At 40.9% G+C, this 24,701-nt stretch overlaps 1 protein-coding gene across 4 annotated transcripts; it reads left to right on the forward strand.

Annotated features, from left to right (window-relative positions):
* Positions 1-12,415: 12,415 nt before the first annotated feature.
* Positions 12,416-23,885, forward strand: GMNN (geminin DNA replication inhibitor). 4 transcript variants are annotated; one of them, XM_004088746.3, is made up of 7 exons: positions 12,416-12,591; positions 14,720-14,795; positions 18,185-18,262; positions 19,290-19,434; positions 21,902-21,984; positions 22,254-22,364; positions 23,424-23,885. In XM_004088746.3, exons 2-7 carry the CDS (start codon positions 14,745-14,747, stop codon positions 23,583-23,585), a joined length of 630 nt encoding a protein of 209 aa, XP_004088794.1. In that variant the 5' UTR covers positions 12,416-12,591; positions 14,720-14,744; the 3' UTR covers positions 23,586-23,885. The 4 variants fall into 4 exon arrangements, with proteins under 4 accessions (XP_004088794.1, XP_003263618.1, XP_030673245.1 ...); XM_003263570.4 differs by having other exon boundaries at positions 12,418-12,723; XM_030817385.1 differs by lacking the exon at positions 12,416-12,591 and adding an exon at positions 13,023-13,100.
* Positions 23,886-24,701: the final 816 nt, after the last annotated feature.

Raw genomic sequence — 24,701 nt, forward strand, 5'->3', positions numbered from 1 at the left:
CTTCAGGCCCTCCCTGGCCTGAAGGTGGGGCCTTACTGGGGACCCGCCCCACTTTCGTCCAGGAATTAATCTGGCTGCTGCTGCTGTTCATGGCCCTGGGGCTGGGCCCCAACCCCGCTAGGAGATCAGAGCTGGCACCAGGAGCAGACAGGCCAGGCAGCGAGAGCAGACACCCCCGAGCCTGCAGGGATTGGGCTGGGCCAAGGGGGGTATCCCACGCCCCCAAGGGGAGCGTGGTTCGTGGGAGGGAACATCCCAGGCTCCCGAGGGTGCAGGCTGCAGAGATGCCCAGGTCCTGAGCCTGGGAGGGCAGCCACAGCTGCACAGGCAAAGCTCCTACCCCACCAACTCGGAAGGGTCGGGGTTCCTGCTTTTCCCCGGCTCCTGCTTGCTCCGTGAAGTGGGAGGCCCAGGTCTGCAGCCACAGGTTGGGCGGTTGCAGCTGCACCCAAGAGGGCAGATCCTGCCTCCTCCTGGCCCCCTCCAAGAGCACAGGGAGGCTTCCATCCACAGCCACAGTTGGGAAGCTGTAGCCCCGCCCAGGAGGGTGGGGCTCCCACCAGTTGCATGGTGTCTGCAGCCCCCGCCTCGCCTCCCTGCTGCAGCCAGCAACAGCAGCTACTGCCATTACTACTGCCTGAAAACGTCTTTTGCTGGTCAATTCTGCACAATTGCAGTGGTTACTGTCTTCATATATGTGTGCCATTGTTTGGATGTTTGACTCCTTCAAATCTCATGTGGAAATCTGGTCCCCAGTGTTGGAGGTGGGGCCTACCGGGAGATGCTTGGATCATTAGAACAGACCTCTCATGAATAGATTAATTGGGTGGGGTGGTGGGTGAGTGAGTTCTCACTCTATAGTTCCATCAAGAGCTGGCTGTGAAAAAGAGCCCAGCACCTTCTCCTCTCCCCTACCTTTCTGTTTCTCACTTCCTCTCTCACCACGTGATCTCCACACAGCAGATCTCAGCTTCACCTCCACCTTTCCCATGAATGGAAGCAGCCCGAGGCCCTCACCAGAAGCAGATGCTGGCACCATGCTTCCTGTGCAGCCTGCAGAACTGTTAGCCAAATAAACCTCTTTTCTTTGTAAATTACCCGGCCTCAGGTATTCTTTTTTTTTGAGATGGAGTCTCGCTCTGTCACCCAGGCTGGAGTGAAGTGGCGCATCTCTGCTCACTGCAACCCCATCTCCCAGGTTCAAGTGATTGATTCTCCTGCCTCAGCCTTCTGAGTAGCTGGGATTACAGGCACCTGCCACCATGCCTGGCTAATTTTTGTGTTTTTAGTAGAGATGGGGTTTCACCATGTTGGCCAGGATGCTGTCGAACTCCTTACATCAGGTGATTCACCCAACCTGGCCTCCCAAAATTCTGGCATTACGGTCGTGAGCCACCGCGCCTGGCCTATTTCTGCTTTCATGCACTAGATGCAAAATAAACAATGAAAGCACAGAGACTGTAAAGGTGGAGAAAGAGAACTTGAGTTATTTCAATTCTGTCATTTTGTATGTGACCACTTGGGATATATATAGTGCTTAAAATTTAAAACAAAGAGTGTGAACTGAGAGTTGTGATATTTTGTTTGGAAAGTAAAAATTTTAGTTCATACTTGAAATATTTTACTGAGTTTGAATAAAGTTGTTAATAGTAACATTTGTCATTGTTGTTTAAAACTAATGACTCAGGCCAGGATCGTCGGCTCACACCTGTAATCCCAGCACTTTGGGAGGCCGAAGCGGGTGGATCACCTGAGGTCTGGGGTTCGAGACCAGCCTGACCAACATGGAGAAACCCCATCTCTACTAAAAATACAAAATTAGCCAGGCGTGGTGGTGCATGCCTGTAATCCCAGCTACTTGGGAGGCTGAGGCAGAATTGCTTGAACCTGGGAGGCGGAGGTTGCAGTGAGCCAAGATCACACCATTGGCAACAAGAGCAAAACTCTATCTCAAAAAGAAAACAAAACAAAAAATCAAAAAAACAAACTAATGACTCATGAACATGTTCTTATCAGTAGTATGATTCAGTATTATTCCCTAAACTTTATCTTTTTCCTGTAACACAAAAGTATTAATGCATTATTATTTTCTTTTTTATTGCAATTTTTTTTTTTTTTTTAAAGAAATAGGGTCTTCCTCTGTCACACTGGAGTGTAGTGGCATGATCATAGTTCACTACAGCCTCAAACTCCTGGGCTCAAGGGATCCTACTGTCTCAGCCTTCTGAGTAGCTGAGACTACAGGCACATACCACCATGCCCAGCTTGTGATTTTCTATTAAACATTTTTTTTACTCACATATGTATAGAGTTCAAAAACAGAAAAATGTCACTTTCTGCATTTACTTTCTGGAATTTTATTATTTTCTTCATGATTGTTTCTGAAGATAATTTTGTCATAGAGTGGAGGTTTTTGTGTTAAAATTATCCCCTGGGTGGGTGTCTAATAAGCTCAGCATACCTCTGGATATCCTTCCGCCAGTCCACCTCTTTTTACTCCTGTGCTCTCCTGCCTTTTCAAATGCCACACTTGTTCCACAGCCTTATCTGCCTCTCCCTCACCACCTTCAACCTTTCCCTATCTCGTGGCTCCTTTCCAGCAGCAACTGAACATGCTCAAGCATGTTTAAATGTTTTCATCTCTTGACTTTTGCTTCACTGCCAGATTTCTTTAAAGGGGTTTCATATTTGCTGACTCCATAGGTTCACTCGCTACTGTATCTGCAATCCACTGCAGTGTGATCCTTGTACCCATATCGCTGACCTTCTCTTACAAAGTCCAACAGCAACTTCTTATTAATAATTGACTTTTTTCCATATTTACTGTTTCTTGACTTCTAACAGTTGATTTTTTTTTTTTTTTTTTGAGACAGAGTCTTGCTCTGTTGCCCAAGCTGGAATGCAGTGGTATGATCTTGGCTCACTGCAACCTCTGCCTCCCTGGTTCAAGTGATTAGTGTGCCTCAGCCCCCTGAGTAGCTGGGACTACAGGTGTGTGTCACCACGCCCAGCTAATTTTTGTATTTTTAGTAGAGACAGGGTTTTGCCATGTTGGCCAGGCTGGTCTTGAACTCCTGGCCTCAAGTTATCTGCCCGCTTCCACCTCCCAAAGTGCTGGGATTACAGGCCTTAGCCACTGTGCCTGGCCTGCTTATTTCTTAAAATCCTCACATGCAAGATGCCACACTCTCCTGGTTTCTATCACCTCTCACGATCCAGTTGCATGGATCTTGAGAGCTGCTTTGCAGCCTCTCTTGCTACCTCTTCTTTCTCTGCCTGTCTTTTAAGTATCAGTGGTCCTCATGATTGTCCTGAGACCTCTTACCTCCTTCTCCACAGTCTCCCAGAGTGATCTCCTTCACCTTCAGAGTGAGGACAGCAAGGATTCAAGAAGTGGAGTGATCTTTCCAGGGTCACATTGTGATAGCACCAGAGTAAGGGTCAGAATTAGTTCATTCTCTTTAACGTAAGTCTGTTGTGTGCTAGACGTGGTGCTGAGCATTGGGGATACAGAGGCAAATAGGATGCTATTCTTCTCCCTCCAACTTTTGCAACTTGCATAGCCCTCCCTCTCTCCTCCCATTTCATCTGGCCCCTGCCTGTCTAGCGCCTACTTATCCTTCACATGTCAGTTTGGATGTTGCTTCGTCTGGGAAAGTTTTCTACCTACTTCTAAGACTTCCTTCTCTCGGGTCCTTCATACCTTTTACCTACTCTCTTGCATTTCTCACATTGTCTTCTAATAACAATTAAACATACTTTTCTGTTCTTCCCCACTGGGCCTCCCTTTCTTATAGGATTTCTCCTCTGGTTCAGCTGAGAAGAGTAGAACAAACCATGCCACTAGGACCCACACCAATGCTTCCATTTTCCCAAGAGGGCCAATGGCCAGGGCAATCGACAATAAGCTTTTTGAGGGCAGCAGGACTGTGTCTGTGGCACCATCATACCCCCAATACCTAGCCCCCTACCTGGCAAATGGTAATTGCTCAGAAATTGTCTGCTTTATGAAGAATGACTGAATGAACCACATGACTTTATGCTAAATGTTGGAATAGAACTTTGAGAAATGTCATCTTTCCCAGGCAAATAAAAAATTATAGAGTAGGAGAGTTATTCTGTTTGGAGGTGGACAAAGGGACTAGCTGATTTCTGGAGGTCCCTACCAATCCAATGATTCTGAGTTTGATTTAATATATTCCTTGTGTGGGGAAATAGTATCTTTTTTTCTTTTTTATTAAAATTCCGAAGAACATAACGTTCTTCGTGATGTTTAATGAAATGAAATGTTTAATGAAATGTAATGTTTAATGTTTAATGAAAGTCTAGTTTGCTCAGTAGGTAAGAAAGATCATTATAGGTTGTTAGATGAATGAGTCTTTCAAATTAAAGATCTGCTTTAATTACATTAGATAGCATTGCCACCTAGTGGGTGGTACAAAATTCTTCACGGAACTACATGCCATGACTATTTCTTGGTAAATTATTGTGAATAAGGTTATTAACATTCTGAAACTGAATCTAAACAGGCTAGTTCAGGAAGAATTCTGTTGGCCTGCTATTTACTGTACGCAGGAGTTCCAGCTAACTTCTTATCATGAAGTCAGCAGAAATTTCAGACAAGAAAAGTTCAAAATTTCTCTGAAACTTTGCTTATAATATATCCCACTAAGGGGGTTACAGAATTATGTGTTCAAAATATACTTGAATAAATTCTTTTTTTTTTTTTTGAGACAGGGTCTCACTCTGTTGTCCAGGCTGGAGTGCAGATCACTGAAGCCCTGCCCTCCTGCCTCAGCCTCCAGAGTAGCTGGGATAAAGGTGTGTGCCACCGCACCTGGCTAATTTTTGTATTTTCTATAAAGACAAGGTATCACTACGTTGCCCAGGTTGGTCTTGAACTCCTGGGCTTAAGCTATCCTCCTGCCTCGGCCTCCCAAAGTGCCGGGATTACAGGCGTGAGGCATTGCGCCCGGCCCTTGAAATTACTTTCTCTGTGTGGTTACATTATCAATTTGCTACACAGTTAGGATTGTTTTAGGGTTTGCTGTTTCATCCATTCGCATTTAATGGTTTCCAACATTTAAAAATAAATATTTCAAGCATGGAGAAAAACTAAATGTTTTTTACACTAAACACCTGTATACCCACTGCCTAGATTCTACCGTCAACATTTTAATATATCTTCTTTATTGCATCTATCTATACATTCCTGTCTCTATCCATCCATCCATCTTATTTTTATTTTATTTATTTATTTATTTTTGAGACATTGTCACGCTCTGTCACCCAGGCTGGAGTGTAGTGGCGTGATCTCGGCTCACTGCAATCTGTGCCTCCTGGGTTCAAGCACTTCTCATGCCTCAGCCTCCCGAGTAGCTGCGATTACAAGCACCTGCCAACAAACCCAGCTAATTTTTGTATTCTTAGTAGAGATGGGGTTTCCCCATATAAGCCAGGCTGGTCTCAAACTCCTGACTTCAAGTGAGTGATCCACCCACCTCAGCTTCCCAAAGTGCTGGGCCCATCTTATTTTTAAATAAACATTTCAAAATAAACTGCATTTTGGCCAGGGGCAGTAGCCATTTACTTTAAAAACCGAATCTGGAATCTAAGAAAAATTAACCATTTTGGGCCGGGTGTGGTGGCTCATGCCTGTAATCCCAGCAACTTGGAAGGCCGAGGTGGGCAGATCACCTGAGGTCAGGAGTTCGAGACCAGCCTGGCCAACATGGGGAACCCTCATCTCTACTGTAAATACAAAAATTAGCAGGGTGTGGTGGTGAGTGACTGTAATTCCAGCTACTCAGAAGACTGAGGCAGGAGAATCGATGGAAGTTGGCAGAAGTGGCCGAGATCGTGCCATTTCTGTTAGCCTGGGTGACAGAGTAAGACTCTGTCTCAAAAAACAAAACATAAAAAAAAAACCCTGCATTTTACAAAACATTTAATAGTTCAAAAGTGAAAAATTGGGTCGGGCACAGTGGCTCATGCCTACAATCCCAGCACTATTCTCCCATCCTATTCCACACTCTCTTAAGCAACCACAAACATTTTCTATTTTTCATTAGTTTCAGATGTAGCCTTTCTCTGTGGGTTTTTGTTGTTGTTGGTGGTGGTGGTGGTGATGGTGGTTAGACGGAGTCTGGCTCTGTGCCCAGGCTGGAGTGCAGTGGCACCATCTCAGCTCACTGTAACCTCAGCCTCCCGGATTCAAGCAATTCTCCTGTCTCAGCCTCCCGAGTACCTGGGACTAAAGGTGTACACCACCACGCCTGGCTAATTTTTTGTATTTTTAGTAGAGACAGGGTTTCGCCATGTTGACCAGGCTGGACTTGAACTCCTGACCTCAAGTGAGCTGCCCACATCGGCCTCCCGAAGTGTTGGGATTACAGGCATGAGCCACCATGCCTGGCCATGTGTTTTTTGATTTTTGTTTTCCAAGACGGAGTCTCACTCTGTCACCCAGGCTGGAGTGCAATGGCACGATATTGGCTCACTGCAACCTCTGCTTCCTGGGTTCAAGCGATTCTTCTGCCTCAGCCTCCCAAGTAGCTGGGATTACAGGCGTCTACCACCATGCCCGGCTAATTTTTGTATTTTTAGTAGAGACAGGGTTTCACCATGTTGGCCAGGATGGTCTCAATCTCTTGACCTCGTGATCTGCCTGCCTAGGCCTCTCAAAGTGCTGGGATTATAGGCGTCAACCACCATGCCTGGCTAATTTTTGTATTTTTAGTAGAGACGGGTTTTTGCCATGTTCACAAGCCTGGTGTCAAACTCCTGACCTCAAGTGATCTGCCCACCTCAGCCTCCCAAAGTGCTGAGATTACAGGCCTGAGCCACTGTGCCCGGCATTTTTTTTTTTTTTCTTTTGAGACAGAGTTTCGCTCTTGCTGCTCAGGCTGGAGTGCAATGGTGCAATCTCGGCTCACTGCAACCTCTGCCCCCTGGGTTAAAGAGATTCTCCTGCCTCAGCCTCCCAAGTAGCTGGGATTACAGATGCCCACCACCACACCCAGCTAATTTTTAAAAAATTTTTAGTAGAGATGGGGTTTCACCATGTTGGCCAGGCTGGTCTCGAACCCCAGACCTCAGGTGATCTGCCCGCTTCGGCCTCCCAAGGTGCTGGGATTACAGGCGTGAGCCACTGTGCCTGGCCTTTTTTTTTTTTTTTTTTTAAATAAGCAAATACATATACATATTCTTCTTTCTTTCTTTCCTTCATTTAAAAACTTTTTTTTAGAAATAGGGTCTCTCTGTGCCATGCAGACTGGGGTGCATTGGCACAATCATAGCTCACCGTAACCTCAGACTTTTGGGCTCAGGTGATCCTCCTGCCTCAACCTCCTGAGTAGCTGGGACTACAGGCACATGCCACTGCACTTGGCTAATTTTACTTACTTATTTACTTTATTATTATTATTATTATTTTGTAGAGACAGGGTCTTCCTATGTTGCCCAGACTGGTCTCAAACTCCTGGCCTCAAGTGATACTTCTGCCTTCGCCTCCCAAATTGCTGAGATTACAGATGTGAGCCACTGTGCTTGGTGTCTTATTTCTTTCTTATATAAGAAGTAGAGGCCAGGTGCGGTGGCACACGCCTGTAATCCCAGCACTTTGGGAGGCCAAGGTGGCGGATCACGAGGTCAGGAGATCGAGACCATCCTGCCTAACACGGTGAAACTCCGTCTCTACTAAAAATACAAAAAATTAGCCGGGCGTGGTGGCAGGCACCTGTAGTCCCAGCTACTCGGGAGGCTGAGGCAAGAGAATGGCATGAACCCAGGAGGCAGAGTTTGCTGTGAGCCGAGATGGTGCCACTGCGCTCCAGCCTGGGTGACAGAGTGAGACTCCATCTCAAATTAAAAAAAAAAAAAAAAAAAGGAAGCAGAATAGTATGTATGCTCTTCCGCTCTGCTTTTATTTTTGTGAGGCGGAGTCTCGCTCTGTCACCCAGGCTGGAGTGCAGTGGTAGCTGGGACTAAAGGCGCCCTCCACCACGCCTGGCTAATTGGCTAATTTTGTTTTTTGTATTTTTGTACAGACTGTTTCACCGTGTTAGCCAGGGTGGTCTCGATCTCCTGACCTGGTGATCTGCCAGCCTCGACCTCCCAAAGTGCTGGGCACTCTGCTTTTTTCATTTAAGGATGTATCCCAGAAATTTGTTCATCTCAGAGATCTTAAATTTTTTTCATGACTCTACAGTACTACCTTGTGCAGATATACCATAATTTATTCAACTCATTGCCTATAGATGTGTGATTAGGTTATTTCCAGTATTTAGGTATTATAAATAATGCTACAGTGAGAAAGTCTAGACTAAATTCCTATTAGTGGATTTGCTACATCCAAAGTCAATGTGCATGTTATTGTAGAAATGCCTTGTCAGGGCCAGGTGTGGTGGCTCATGCCTGTAATCCCAGCACTTTGGGAGGCCGAGGCGGGCTAATCACTTGAGGTCAGGAGTTCGAGAACAGCCTGGCCAACATGGTGAAAACCCATCTCTACTAAAAATACAAAAAATTAGCTGGGTGTGGTGGCAGGCACCTGTAATTCCAGCTACTCGGGAGGCCGAGGCAGGAGAATCTGTTGAACCTGGAAGGCAGAGGTTGCAGTGAGCTGAGATCATGCCATTGCACTCCAGCCTGGGCAACAAGAGGGAAACTCCATCTCAAAAAAAAAAAAAAAAAAAAGAAACGCCTTGTCAGATACAGACAAATTCCCTTCTATAGGGCTTTTAACATTTGACACTCCCATTAGCCATGTATATGAGTGCTTGTTTTCTCCCAGCCTCACCAGTAGAGTATTTTATTAGTTTTCTGTGGCTCTGTAGAAATTTCCACAATCTTAGCAGCTTAAAACAAAACATGCATTATCTCATACTTTCTGCGCCACAGGAATCTAAACAAATTTCAGTTGGGCCCTGGGCTCAGGGTCTTACAGGGCTGTAAACAAAGTGCTGGCCAGTGCATTGTCATCTAGAGGCTTCATTGGAGAAGGATCTGCTTCTAAACTCATTCCAATTGTTGGCGGAATTCATTTCTTTGGAGACATAACACTCATGGCCGCTTGCTTCTTCAAGGCCAGTAAGAGATACATCAAAAAAAGTCTAAGCCCTCTGTTGAAGGACATCCTAATGATTAAATCAAGGCCAACAGGATAATCTCACTTTCGATAATTTAAAGTATACCGATTTAGGGCCTTAATTGCAATTATAAAATCCCACCACCTTTGCCTTATTGAATAACCTAATCATAGGCATAATCAGAGGTCAGAGATAATGGGTGGCATTTTAGAATTCTATCTACTGTAAGTATGTTGTCAAGCTGTTCTACAGCTGCTAGTCTGATAGTCGAAATAGTTTCTCAGAGTTTTTATTTGCATGTCTCTTATTCTCAGTAAAGTTGAGCATGGTTTTGTATGTTTAAGGAACATTTCTCTATTGTTTTCTGTGAACTGTCCATTCCTGTCTTTTGCCCATTTATCTATTGGGCTGTTGGCTTCTCCCTCTCAATGTTTTATAGCTCTTTAAAAATTAGGGAATGTAGTCTTTTATTTGTAAAAGAAATTCCCTATATTTTCTCTTACTTTATCATTTGTCTTTGCTTATAGAAATCATCCCATTTTTAAAATACAATTTCCATTTTAAGACAATGTGTAGGCCACCACTGCATATGTGAAACAAAACATATTTAATGCCCAGGGGCCACCTTCTAGACCATCTTCAATCCTTTAAATAATTCTGCACTAAAATAATCCCCTGAAGATCCTGAGTATATTATTCTTTTTTTTTTCTTTTTGTTTGAGATGTGATCTTGCTCTGTCGCCCAGGCTGGAGTGCAGTGGCGCGATCTCCGCTCACTGCAAGCTCTGCCTCCTGGGTTCACACCATTCTCCTGCCTCAGCTTCCCGAGTAGCTGGGACTACAGGCGCCTGCCACCATGCCCGGCTAATTTTTTTTTGTATTTTTAGTAGAGATGGGGTTTCACCATGTTAGCCAGGATGGTCTCGATCTCCTGACCTTGTGATCCACCCGCCTCGGCCTCCCAAAGTGCTGGGATTACAGGTGTGAGCCACCGCACCCAACCGATCCTGAGTATATTATTCTTAACATCATCTGAGTCTCAAGTCCCAAAACCTTCATTTGTAATGTGTTTCATCAGTTCACTTCTCTTAGTTGTGCTTATACTCATCAAAGAAATGGTTTGTCAAAAAATAAATTGGTGCAATGTAATTATTATTTATCACTCTGAAGTAAAATAAAAATTAAAAAAATTGGTGCAAATATTTGTGGTTGCTAAAGTTTTGTTTTGTTTTGTTTTTGAGATAGAGTCTCACTCTGTCACCCGGGCTAGATTGCAGTAGTGTGATCTTGGCTTACTGCAACCTCCACCACCTGGGTTCAAGCTATTCTCCTGCCTCTGCCTCCTGAGTAGCTGGGATTACAGATGCATGCCACCATGCCTGGATAACTTTTGTATTTTTAGTAGAGACAGGTTTTCACCATGTTGCCCAGGTTGGCCTTGAACCCCTGACCTCAGGGTGATCCGCCGGCCTCAGCCTCCCAAAGTGCTGGGATTACAGGCATGAGCCATGGCACCCAGTGGTTGCTCAAGTTTTTATGGCTAAACATTTTCCGTATTTCTACCTCCTTTTCCCATCATTTAATCCTTTTTAAATTAATATTTTAAAAATTTTATTATTGGCCAGGTACGGTGGTTCACGCCTGTAATCCCAGCACTTTGGGAGGCCAAGGTGGGCGGATCACGAGATCAGGAGTTCAAGACCAGCCCGGCCAACATAGTGGAACCCTGTCTCTACTAAAACTACAAAAAATTAGCTGGGTGTGGTGGTGGGCACCTGTAATCCCAGCTACTTGGGAGGCTGAGGCAGGAGAATCGCTTGAACCTGGGGGGCAGAGGTTGCAGTGAATTGAGGTTGCACCATTGCACTCCAGCCCGGGCGACAGCGCAAGACTCCGTCTCAAAAAAAAAAAAAATTATTATTGAAAATTCCAAACATATATAAAAGTAGAGGGAGTGAATAAAAAATCTTCATGTACTCATCCATACTAGCCTCAGCAGTTATCAACACAAGGCCAATACTGTTTTATTCATACCAGTGGTTTTCAACTGGGGATGATTTTGCCCTGCGGAAGGTTATCTGACAAGGTCTGCAGACATTTTTGGTCTTCACAATTGGGATGTACTCCTGGTAGCTAGAGGGTAGAAGCCAGGGATGCTGCTAAACAGCATACAATGCCCAGGACAGCCTCCCACAACGAACAATTTGCCCAGTCTAAAATGTCAATAGTGCCCATACTAAGAAAGCTTGATTTATACCTTTTCCCTTGCTTCTCTCAATAATTATTTCAAAGAAAATATATGGTATAAAATTTCATCTGTACCATTTATAGGTAGAAGCTATTAAAATAAAACCCACAATATTGTCATTACGACTAATCTCTTTTTTTAACCCATTGCTAATCAGGTAACCTTAAACAACTCATATCTTACCATCCCAAAACATTCAGTCAGTGTTCAAATTTCCCTTGGGTATTTTTTTAAATACAGTGTTTAGTTCAGACGAGATCCATACATTGCATTTGGTAATATGTCCCTTATTTGTACTCGATAACGCCTTCCTTCTTTTATTTTTAAAATATTTTAAAATTAAATTTTTTTTGAGACAGGGTCTCCCTTTGTCTGTAGTCCCAGCTACTCGGGAGGCTGAGGCAGGAGAATCGCTTGAACCCGGGAGGCGGAGCTTGCAGTGAGCGGAGATCGCGCCACTGCACTCCAGCCTGGGTGACAGAGCGAGACTCCGTTTCAATTAAAAAAAAAAAAAAAGAAAGAAAGAAAGAAAGAAAAGGCTAGACGTAATTATTACCAAGGTGTTTCTGCTCCTTCAAATTGCAACAGTAATTGTAATTTCAGTGCCTAGAACAGTAGTAATTGGCACGTATAAGGCGCTCAATGAATAGCTGCAGGATTAACTGATAATCGGTTGTCTCCTGAACAATTCGTACTGCACCACAACATAGTCAAAACACAAAAAGTCAAAATATAAAAGCCCCTGATACAACTACGAGTCCGTGGAGCCAGGGCTTTACACAAATATATGTCGTGTACTACATATTAATATATATGCACATACAATATTTTGTTCTTCCGGTGCTAAAGACTAATGGAGGCAAATCTTTCTCCCTTTCGTAAAGGGCTAAAACTGCATTTTAAGGAAGTTCCAAGACCAGGGTCGGAGAGGAGGGTCAAAGCGTACAGGCCTCCCAGCCAGCAGAAAACCCCCACCGTCCTTCAGTACTCCCTACCGTTGACGGCGCAGGCGCAGGCAGGGGCGGGGCCGAGGGAAGAGGCGATTCGCGGGATTCCAGAGGCCCCGCCCCTCGTCTGCGCCAGTTGGTCACGTGGTTGTTCGGAGCGGGCGAGCAGAGTTAGTAGGGCTTTACTGCAGAGCGCGCCGGACACTCCAGCGACCGTGGGGATCACCGTAGGTGAGCTGTGGCCTTTTGCGAGGTGCTGCAGCCATAGCTACCTGCGTTCGCTGCGAGGATTGAGCGTCTCCACCCAGTAAGTGTGCAAGAGGCGGCAGGAAGTGGGTGCGCAGGGGCGTAAGGCGCACAGCCTCTAGACGACTCGCTTTCGCTTCGGCCAACCTCTGAAGCCGCGTCCTACTTTGACAGCTGCGGGGCCGCGGCCGGGGTAAGGGCGAAGGAGTTGTTGAACGGTCGCGGGAGCCGGGGCGGGGTTGGGAGGTGAGTCGAGGGACTGCCCCATTGGCTGGGTCGGTTTTGGCGCGCTCTCACTTCCGCGCTTCCTATTGGCTGGCTGGCGCAGTTCCCAGAGGCGCGCGCCGCTGTTGGTAGGCTCGGACGCGCGGGGCCACACTGCCCGCCCCCTAGCCTGGCGCTGGGCCTCAGGGACTAGTTGGCTGGGTCCGGGCTTGGGGAGTGCAACGCGGGTGAGGGACTCAGCCTGGGCGTGCTTAGCTGTGGGGATGAGGAGAAGCATCCATCCTCTTGGCAGTTAAATGGCTGGTCCTCATCTGAGGGATCTGCAAATTTGGTTCATGGAAAGAGGTGGCTGAATCCTGCGTCTCCCATTAAACGGATACTGGCGTTGTTGATACGGGTTTCGCATGGACCCTGTCCTATGCCAGGGTTTTTAATCTAGCTATTAAAGGAACTGGAGAATAACAAGCAAGTAGGGGTTGCAAGGTCGCTGACAGGCGTGGGAAACAATGCTAAGTGGCTTTCAGCTTTTTTCACACTAAGGTACGTTTTACATCGCAACCTAGGACACAGCTATCTAACCATATGAGACGTTGATGGAAGCAGTGTTTCTCGTCTCTTCAATTCCATTCTGTTCAGCTGCATTTTTCTAAGCAGTGTTGCTCATGACTCACTAAATAATTTCGAGATCACGGCCCGCGACCCGCAGTTTGAAGAACATTGCCTGGGGTCTGTTTACTGGGGCCCAAACACCATTTTCTTAACGTTAAATAGAGTAGAAAATAGCAGGATGCCCGCACAAATTAGATTGTTTTGTTTTCTAAGCTTTTTTTTCTTTTCTTTTCTTTTTTTTTTTTTTTTTTTTTTTTTTGAGACGGAGTCTCGCTGTGTTGCCCGGGCTGGAGTGCAGTGGCAGGATCTCGGCTCACTGCCACCTCCACCTGTCGGGTTCAAGCGATACTCCTGCCTCAGCCTTCCGAGTAGCTGGGACTACAGACGAGCACCACCACGTCCGGCTAATTTTTGTATTTTTTTGGTAGAGTCGGAGTTTCACCATATTGGCCAGGTTGGTTTCAAACTCCTGACCTCAGGTGATCCGCTTGCCTCGACCTCCCAGCACTTTGGTGATCATGCAGGTGATCCGCCTGCCTCGACCTCCCAAAGTGCTGGGATTACAGATGTGAGCCATCACGCCCGGCCTTTCCTAAGCTTTTTTGTTTGCACATGTGTGTGTGCGCACCAGGACACAAGGTAAAATGTATTGTTAGAAAAGCCACTGCACTGAGTAAAGGCATGGCCACAAAAATTAGGGACATCTATCAACGAGGCACAGGCGCAGACACGGCAGGGACCAGTGGGTAGTGGGCAGTGGGCAGTGGAGGAGCAGTTCAGATGCTGAGTTTGGCCCAGTGGTCTAGTTAACCACATTACGTAGATCCCTTTCTACCTTTTCCCTCTTTCTTGCTTGTTAGTCCTTCAGTTCATGTTACTGGTTAAACTTTTCCTACAAATGTAAATGCATGATCTAATTTGACCAGATATTAAGTCCATATTAAGTTATTGTCAGAGCCCAGTTTATTATACCTTAAATCTGTCTTTGAATCAGGAAAGTTAAGATGCTGTTCTTTAGGATGGACCTGGGCATACCCTAATATCTGTTTATTTTGCTTTTTCTGGTGACTAATCCAGGACAATATGTTTAGAAATTTTAAACCAGTTTTAGAAGTTGGTTTAAAATACGTTAATTTCATTTTTTCAGCCATAATTCTTATGTGTGTATATATATAAAGTATAGATATCAAGAGTCATTAACTTTAGTCACCTTAATCATTGACAGGGCTGAGTTTAGATTAAGAGAGAAAAAATAATAGTTCTACTGTACAATAGTATAATTTTTATGATTGTAAGTATTTTAAACTTAGACTCCACCTTCAGGGGTGCAAACCATATTGTTTTTTAATTACTAGTCTTCTGTGCTTCACCATCTACATAATGAATCCCAGTATGAAGCAGAAACAAGAAGAAATCAAAGAGAATATAAAGGTATGTGATTTAATAACTTTAATTTTTTTTTTTATAGAAAGCATGGGGCTAAAAGTATTTTGACATAATTTAGCCAAATTTAGCCTGGCCATAATTTCTGTAAGCCTTGAGTTAGTCAGACGATGAGTAACAATACAGAACGTTTTAAAAAAACTAATTACGGTTGAATATTAAGTCTGACCCAAGAATATGGGTTGTCTCTTATTTTGGTCTTTCAACAGTATTTTGTAGTTTTCAGAGCATGAATTTTACACTATTATGTTAAATTTTTTCCTAAGTATTCTTTTTGAGGTTATTGTGAATGGAATTGTTTCCTTAATTTCATTCTCATTTGGTCATTGCTACTGTATAGGAAAATAATTGACTTTTGTATCTTGATTCTGTCCTGAAACCTTGCTGAACTTGTTTATTACTTCTAATTGTTTTTTAGTAGGTTCTTCAGGATTTTCTTTTCTTTTTGTATTTTCTCTGTGAAGATTCCAGAAGTATCTTTAGGATTTTCTATGTATAAGATTATTACTGCTTTGTTTCTACTCTTATATTTCATGAAATGATGTTATTAAAATCCCTTGTGTATATCTTCAGAATTAAGGGTCTTTGACCACAGATATGTTTTGCATTATATTACACATTTTTCTAGAGTATACCATATTCATTACCATCTAACCTATTTGATTTGCGATATTTTTTGAATCCCTATATGATACTTTCACTGGAAATCTTATTCCAAGTATTTATTCTTATGACAACAGGACAGAGTTTGTTTAGTTTTGAGTTTATAATTTTGACTAGATTCATATTTATGGTTCTAAGTGAATTTACAATTTAGCTAGGTCCTTCCACACAACTTAAATTGTATGAATACCTTGGGAATTGGACCACATCTTCAGGAAAGCTATCAATTTGTGGGTTTAAATTAAATAAAGAGCCAGGTGCCCATGGTGGCTCATGCCTGTGATCCTAGCTACTCGGGAGGCTGAAGTAGGAGGATTAATTGAGCTCAGGAGTTTGAGAACAGCCTGGGCAACAAAGGGAGACCCTGTTTCTAAAAAACCATAATTAGCTGGATGTGGTGGCACCCACTGGTAATCCCAGCTACTGGGAGGCTGGATGTGGGAGGAATTGCTTGAGCCTAGGAGTTTGGGCTTCGGTGAGTTATGATTGCTCCACTGCACTCCAGCCTGGGTGACAGAGTAAGACCCTGTACCTAAAAAAAATTTTTTTTAATATTAAGTAAACTAAATCGAGTACCTAAAAGCCATTGATAAGTATAAGCAAGTACCTTTTGATGGGTTTTTTGTTTGCCTTGCTTTTCTTAGGATTCTTACATTATTTTTCTTGAATAATAGTTTGCATTGACAATTTGTGAATTTGACTCCATTAGCTTCCATTTAGGATGATGGCATCTTCCCACTGTGCTTTGCGTGTGATTATTTAAAATTTTTGTTTTGAAATTTTTGAAATATTAAAAAGTAGAGTATTTTAATAATTTACTTTTCCAACTTCAGCAATTACCACTATATGGCCAATCTGGTTTCATCTATGTCCTTATTTACTCTACTTTTCCTTCAATGGATTAATTTGAAGCAAGTCACAGCCAAATAATTTATATATTTCCAGCAGATTACATTTTAAAGAAAGTCTTGTGTTTACTAGCTACGGTAAAACTATCTTGGATATAAAGTGTACTAGGTTCTGTTTGGTTTTGGTTCTACCTCCAAAAGTGAGACCTTGGGTGGGTTAGTTAGCATTTCAGCCTCAGTTTACTCATCTGTAAATTGAGAGAACTGGACTAGAACTAGATCCTTGTGAGTTGCATGCAAAATTCTGTGTGAATGTGCTTTTATGTGAATTTTTTTTGGGAGAGGATTCGCAGAATATTAAATAGTTTTCCAAAAAGGTTAAGACCCATTAATATACAAGAAACTTTCTGGCTTTAAGAGTCTGTTATCCCAATGCGTACTCTATATACAGAAAATAATAATAGTAATATTACATTGTTTTAGGCAAAAGTCTAAATAGCTTATATAAATAAAAGTTACATCTTGGAAATGGTCTTTTTTTTTTTTTTTTGGTGACAGTTACTTAGCTGGCTTCTTTGACCATTATTAACAGAAAGCATTTAAATAACACCTCTTGTTAGTAAGGTTCCAACGTTACATTTTCTTTTATTTGTCTGGAGACTGTTGACTAATCTATAATCTAAATTATATCTGAAATGTTGGTGTAATATTTGTTCTCACAGTAGCTGGCATTTGTTCTTCAGTTAAATGGTGAGATAATAATCAGCAGTAGAAACTTTACCGTGGGAAAGGTGAACTCTTGTCATGTGAAGTACAGTTTGGAATCAGTAACTTTCTCACGCTGGTATGGTATCATGTTCTTGCTAACCTTGTTTGAGTATTCACCATTGTTTGCTATCCCATGGTGGCAGTATAACTAATGATATTTTGCAAAAATAAGAGAGAACTTTCAGATCATGAAATATACAGGAAGTTGTTTACATATTACAAGGAAGGCAATATTTTCACCAAAACAATAGCTTGGGCATTTTAGAGTATTTTAGTATGCCTCAGGCACTGATATTTTAGCCACTTTCCAATGAATGGGCTTGAAGCAGAACTGCTTCTACTATCAGGTAATGGTTGAGGGGGGATGTCTATTACACATGTACTTTGTTTTGTGTAAAGTATGTTCTGGAAAGTTACTTTCTTTTGGTGAGTACATATGAGTATTTGGGGGATATTCATGATTTAAGGAGGCCTGAAATGAATCTTTTTGATTAGGGAAAGAAATACTTTGCAGTGTAAATGATTAACCTTTTCTTCCAGTTTACCTGTTTGGTGAGTTCATACCATAAATGTTACGACGTTTGGTTTTATAAAAGAGTACCTGTAAGTTTTTAGTTTCTGTGTGGAAAATTTTTCAGAGAGAATACAGATAGCCTTCTTGTATTAGAATTTTGTCATACCTGGTTTGAAACTGTTCATTGGAGCTGAGAAATTTTGTTACGTTTGTTTTAACTAGATATGATTAACAAAATGACCATAGCAAGAGCATGCATTGAAATGAGAGAAGTTACGTGTGTTTGTGTCTAGTTTGGATAATATGATTCATTCTTAAGAATTCTTCAAACTTTATTATAATTTTTGGAAATAACAAGTTTGTCAGTTGATTAAACCAGTGTCTTGTTCATAGGTAACCTTATACAATTATATAGCAGACCAAATGTTTGTGTTAGTGTTTCTTTTCCCCCACTAAATTATAGAAGGACTAAGAGTAACACTCCATACAGAAACTCAGTAACTAAATAACCACATAGCAGTTCAGTAACTAAATAACCATATTGCAACTCAGTAACAAGATAATGAATTATGTTGACTTTTTAGAATAGTTCTGTCCCAAGAAGAACTCTGAAGATGATTCAGCCTTCCGCATCTGGATCTCTTGTTGGAAGAGAAAATGAGGTATCCACTGTATGGATAAAATGGGGTACTGGTGATACAATGTCTACATTAAAAACATTTCTACTATTTTCTTGGTCAGAAACACATAAATTTTTGAAATTTGGGAATAACAGTTATATATTTCCCAAATAAGTGATTTTGGTTTTAATTGTTCAATTTAAGAAGTTTGGCCGGGCGCGGTGGCTCACGCTTGTAATCCCAGCACTTTGGGAGGCCGAAGCGGGCGGATCACGAGGTCAGGAGATCGAGACCACGGTGAAACCCCGTCTCTACTAAAAATACAAAAAATTAGCCGGGCGTGGTGTGGTGGCGGGCGCCTGTAGTCCCAGCTACTCAGAGAGGCTGAGGCAGGAGAATGGCGTGAACCCAGGAGGCGGAGCTTGCAGTGAGCCGAGATTGCGCCACTGCACTCCAGCCTGGGCGATAGAGCGAGACTCCGTCTAAAAAAAAAAAAAAAAAAAAAAAAAGTTCGCCGGGTGCGGTGGCTCACGCCTGTTATCCCAGCACTTTGGGAGGCCAAGGTGGGTGGATCGCCTGAGGTCAGAAGCTTGAGACAAGCCTGGCCAACGTGGTGAAACCCCGTCTCTACTAAAAGTACAAAAAAATTAGACAGGCATGGTGGCACACACCTGTAATCTCAGCTGCTCGGGAGGCTTGAGGCAGGAGAATCACTTAAACCCAGGAGGTGGAGGTTGCAGTGAGCCAAGGTCACACCACTGCACTCCAACTTGGGTGACAGAGTGAGACTCTGTCTAAAATAAAAATAAAAATGAAAATTTTTAAAAAATAATAATTTCAGCTAAGCTCTAGACCCCAGTCTAATCCAAAATAATTGTTGCAAATAAAATTCCTAAAATGTTACTATACATTTTGTTAGAATTTTTAATTGTGTAACTTTTTTAAAGATCCAGAGATGTAAAAAAAAGATAGATATGTGTTCTCTTTTTTTAATACATAAATGAAAAACCACCTAATTTCTCATTAATTAAATCAAAGTAAATACAGTTGACAAGTGTTTTCATTATAGCTGTCCACAGGCTTGTCCAAAAGGAAACATCGGAATGACCAGTTAACATCTACAACTTCCAGCCCTGGGGTTATTGTCCCAGAATCTAGTGAAAATAAAAATCTTGGTGGAGTCACCCAGGAGTCGTTTGATCTTATGATTAAAGGTATGAAAAAATAGATAACTTTTGTCTTAAAATTTTAAATTATGATATAAGGAAAAATTTGTTAATACTATTATGAATTCTGCCAATTACCGTAATCTGGGGATAGTATAACAGCACTATAAATGTTTTTATATGTGACCATTTGTTTGACAAGATCCATGTGTGGATGAAATATTAGGAAAAGGAGGCCCAGTGCAGTGGCTCACACCTGTAATCCCAGTAATTTAGGAGGTTGAGACAGGAGGATGGCTTGAGTCTAGGAGTTTGAGACTAGCCTGGACAACACAGTGAGGCTCTCTCTCTCTATGAAAAAATTAGCTGAGCATGGTGGCTTGTGCCTGTATTTCCAGCTACTCAGGAGGCTGAGTCAGGAGGATCACTTGAGCCTAGGAGTTTGTGGCCGCAATGAGCTGTGATAGCACCACTGCACTCCAGCCTGGGAGACAGGGCAAGACCCGGTCTCTGAAGGAAAAAAAAGGGTAGGGGGAAAGGATAGTTACTAACATGACAGCTCTGATAATTGGATTGCCTTGTAAGGGTTTACAAGACTTGGAAATAGGCTTTTTAGAAGAAAAATGTTTAGATAATGAGTTTGAGGTATGAAAGGAATTTGAATATTCCAGGAGACTATGGCATAAGGAAACCAATAAAAATATGGATGAAGAGAGTAAAGATGAATGAGAAGAATTATGCCTGTAATAAATACTAGTTTTTAATAGAATGGCAGTATACATCAGAAGAAGAAGCAACTGATGTTTTATAAGCATTATGGAAGATTATTATTTCTGTATGAATTATAGGTCATTGGATGTTAATTAGTGATGGTAAAATTGAGGCCTAGAGAAGTTAATTGACTTGCTGAAGGTCGCGGTAACATTTGGACTCATTTTGAATTGCCTTGAAGACAGGAAGAAGAGAAGTAGACAGTAGGATTTTTATTAGGTAAAATTAGGAAAGGTTGACTGGACAGAAATAAAGAAGCTCTTTAAAAGTATTGTAGATTAAAGAGCAGGATTTGTGATACTCGTATCTGATTAGGTTAAAAATTAAATCAAGGATTAGTTAAACTGCTAAAGTTAAATATCAAGACAAATAACTATGTGTCATATTGGTAATATAACCACAGGTGGAAAACATTATCCATGTAACCCTCTGGGATATATGGTAAACATTAAAATAACTGCAAAGAAATCCCAAACTTTATTACATTTGTTGTTTGAACTTTATTATATTTGTTGACAGTGGTATTAATGTAATTTTGAAAAAACAATTGTGTATATTTTAGGATTGAGCAAATGAATAACATGTTGAAGTATTACATTTCCTAGCACTGCCCCTAAACAGGTAGAAACAAACTACACCTCTGTACAAAGAAGCACACCGTGTATCCAGTTCTTGGTTTGTAAACACTATCTTCACTAAAGTTCCTTGGAGAAATTGCTGATTCCAGGTCAGGGGCAGGGAAACTTTAGGTGATCGTGGATTATCTTGTGACAGAAAATAAGAAAGTACTCAAAAACGGGTGGACATGTTGAAAGAACACATGTCATCTTGAAAGGATTCTCACAGACTACAGTTGGGAAAATTTGAGCATCAAAATTAATAACGACAAGAATGGATTATAATACGTTGAATAAAAAAGGACATATGAGTCCATACTAATAGATTTTCTTTTAAATTGGGATAGGTAGGAAAAGTTTTTATTTATAGAATAATGGTAACTACTACATGTAGAAGGAATTACGTAAGTGAAAAAAAATCGGTTTTCCATCCACCATACAAGTAATATATATAAGCCAGAAACATCAATCATCAATGGAATTAAACTTAGGTAAAAAGTTGTTGGACGACAGGGTATTGACACAGTCTCAAATATTTTACTCTACAGATCACTAGTTAATTACTAAGGGAAAAAGTTATCTTTACAAGGCAGAAATCTGATAGATAGCATCTTAATCAAATGATCAAATTTAACATCTCCAGTATCATGACAGATTGATATGTGCTTCTTGATGATATACTGAGGACACATACTTATATAGTATTCTTATACTATACTTATATAGTATTCCTGCCAAAAATGTTTAGTTTGAATCTAATCATGGAGACAGAAATAAAAAATTAAGGACAGTGTACAAAATAATTGAGCTGGACTTTGTAAAAATATCAGTGTTACATAAAAAGACACGACCTCACAAAACAAATGTGTTGCAAAAATCTTTAGTAATCTAGGTGGAAGATAAATACATACGTGTTGTACTTTTGTTGTAATTCTTCTGAAGGATTGAAATCTTTGAAATGTTGGGGAAAATAGAATAATGTTGATTTTATTTTTTAACTTTAATCTTTTAAAAATGAGTATTACTAAACAATATGGGGGTACTAAGATTGGAAATTTTTTTGAAACAGAAATTACTGGGTTTTGACAGTAATGATTTTTAAAGTTATATGTAAAATATTATTTTAGAAAATCCATCCTCTCAATATTGGAAAGAAGTGGCAGAAAAACGGAGAAAGGCGCTGTATGAAGCACTTAAGGAAAATGAGAAAGTATGTATTGAGTATGATTTGTACCATTTTTTAAAATTCCAGGATTGTTTTGCTGCTTAGCATAGTTCATTAGAGCAATATGAGCTAGCTTTAATATTGGCTTAAGAAAAGTTTAAGTAAAAAGGCAGCTCTTGACAAAATGAATCCTGTTGTGTTGAGAGTCAATTCTATGCTACATGTCCTCCATGTTATTATATACCTGGAGGCATGTAATTTGATTTATAGCATAGCAAATCTATAGAATACTGAGCTTTATTTATGTAATACAGCTTCATAAAGAAATTGAACAAAAGGACAATGAAATTGCCCGCCTGAAAAAGGAGAATAAAGAATTGGCGGAAGTAGCAGAACATGTACAGTATATGGCAGAGCTACTAGAGGTAGGTAATTTAATAGTTACCTGGTTCAAATGTATGTATTTTTCTATAAAGTTGAAGTAGTATAGTGTGATCACTTTGAAGTGTTTGGGCTCTGGAATCAGATTTCCTGGATTTAAGACTTAACTTCCTTCCTAACACCATTAAGTTTGCTGGGTAGAGTGGGTTTATCTGGTCAGGGCTTCATCTTCCTCATCCATAAAATGAGAGTAATGTTGCTTACCTTATAGACTTGTTATGAGAATTAAATGAGTTATAATAGATGGACAATTGCAAGGAGTACTTGCACAGAGTAAAAGTTCAGTAACTTAATTATTATTATGAAGCAAAAGACCATCTTTTTTGGTAGAGTTATTAAAAGGAATTATCCCTGGAAAATATGTATAGAAAATTATTTCATAGTTGACACATTTTTAGGTAGTTTTAATTTTAATACCAGCTTGACATTACTGTCATATATAAAATTGATAATTTGTACACTAAATTAAAGTTTTGTGGTTTTATAGGAATTTAAAACATTTTGTAAGTAGCTAATATGTTTGTAAGAATTAGCCTGGTAAGTGTTGCTTTATCAGACTTGACCTTAAAAATATTTTAAGATTTATTTATTCATGTTTGCAAAAAATTTTTCTTGCTGATAGGAAGAAAGTGTTTCAAATCAAAACTTCATGTAACTGAATTGTGACCTTACCTTTGAGATCCATGATATAATTAATGTTTGAAGTTTTCATTTGGAGATACTGTGGTAGCTCTGTTAACTGCCTTAAAAGTATTAGTTCATAGCTGATTGGAAACGTAGAACACCTAGTTGTCCCTGCAACTGATTGGGGAAGTACCTGTTTATACTCTGAAATAATTTCAGTGCTTTTAAAAAAAAGGCAAATTATTAAACACTTTGACTTTGCTGACTATGATCTAGCATGGTAGAGACTTTGATATAACACTGTTTATAAATGAATTTATTGAGGGGCAAGATGAAAAAAACCTCATAGCTATATCAGTATGCTGATCAACTTAGGTTTTAACATTTTTACAATAAATTATTGATTTATTCTTTAAAAGAGACTGAATGGTGAACCTCTGGATAACTTTGAATCACTGGATAATCAGGAATTTGATTCGGAAGAAGAAACTGTTGAGGATTCTGTAGTGGAAGACTCAGAAATTGGCACATGTGCTGAAGGAATTGTATCTTCCTCTACGGATGCAAAGCCGTGTATATGAAATGCATTAATATTTGACTGTTGAGAATTTTACTGCCGAAGTTTACCTCCACTAGTTCTTTGTAGCAGAGTACGTAACTACATAATGCCAACTCTGGAATCAAGCTTCCTTGTTTGAATCCTGGGACCCTATTGTATTAAAGTACAAATAGTATGTATTTTTAATCTATGATGGTTTATGTGAATAGGATTTTCTCAGTTGTCAGCCATGACTTATGTATATTACTAAATAAACTTCAAACTCCTGTTGAACATTGTGTATAACTTAGAATAATGAAGTATAAGGAGTATGTGTAGAAAATTTGTCTGTTTCTATGCTTTTATGTTGTTCTCTTTCCATTCTTTTGCTAACTACCTTGGAGGAAACAAGGATAAAACGAACAAAGTATTTAGACTGAGATAGCTGAGGTTTTAACTCCCAAACTTTGTTGTACCTCAAGCTCACTTACAGTGACGCTATTGATATTAACAAGTAGTTTTTGGAATGGAGCATGAGAATCTATTTTCCAAAAGCTTTTCGAGTGAATGTGATTAGCCAGCGAGACGCTCAACTGGCTAGCAGGATCAGACTCTTCTTGGAAGCTTAAAATGGTGGATGATGGTGATAATCCTAGAGAAACAAAGTGAGAAGTGGGTAAAAGTTCGATGGAAAAAACAGGAATAGCTGAAAATATGGAGCTTTTCTATTTCACATATTGGTATAGTGCAAAGTATGTAAATATTGAAGAATAAGAGTGGGGTCAGATTCATTAGGGATTTCCCATATATACTAAGTTTTGAAGGAGGAAAAGTACAAACTAGGAGTATGCAGCATTGGAATTGAAACAGTTCTGTGAGAGGCATACAAGTAGTTTTGTATAAATTGGCAATAAAGAGCAATGTCATGTCATGCTTTATGCTTTTTTTTTTTTTTTCCCCCTTTGAGACAGAGTCTTGCTCTTGTTACCCAGGCTGGAGTGCAATGGCACGATCTCACTGCAACCTCTGCCTCCCTGGTTCAAATGATTCTGCCTCAGCCTCCTGGGTAGCTGCGGTTACGGGTGCCTGCCACCACACCTGGCTAATTTTTGTATTTTTAGTAGAGACGGAGTTTCACCATGTTGGCCAGGCTGGTCTC

This window comes from Nomascus leucogenys, chromosome 8 (genome assembly GCF_006542625.1).
Source record: "Nomascus leucogenys isolate Asia chromosome 8, Asia_NLE_v1, whole genome shotgun sequence".
In the NCBI taxonomy this organism is placed as follows: domain Eukaryota; kingdom Metazoa; phylum Chordata; class Mammalia; order Primates; family Hylobatidae; genus Nomascus; species Nomascus leucogenys.

What these genes read in the sequence shown, in the direction of transcription:
- GMNN (XM_004088746.3), top strand. Translation starts at nt 14,745, where the DNA reads ATGAATCCCAGTATGAAGCAGAAACAAGAAGAAATCAAAGAGAATATA. An exon ending in GTTTGATCTTATGATTAAAG is followed by an intron (nt 19,435 to 21,901) that starts GTATGAAAAAAT and finishes ATATTATTTTAG; the next exon opens with AAAATCCATCCTCTCAATAT. An exon ending in CACTTAAGGAAAATGAGAAA is followed by an intron (nt 21,985 to 22,253) that starts GTATGTATTGAG and finishes TATGTAATACAG; the next exon opens with CTTCATAAAGAAATTGAACA.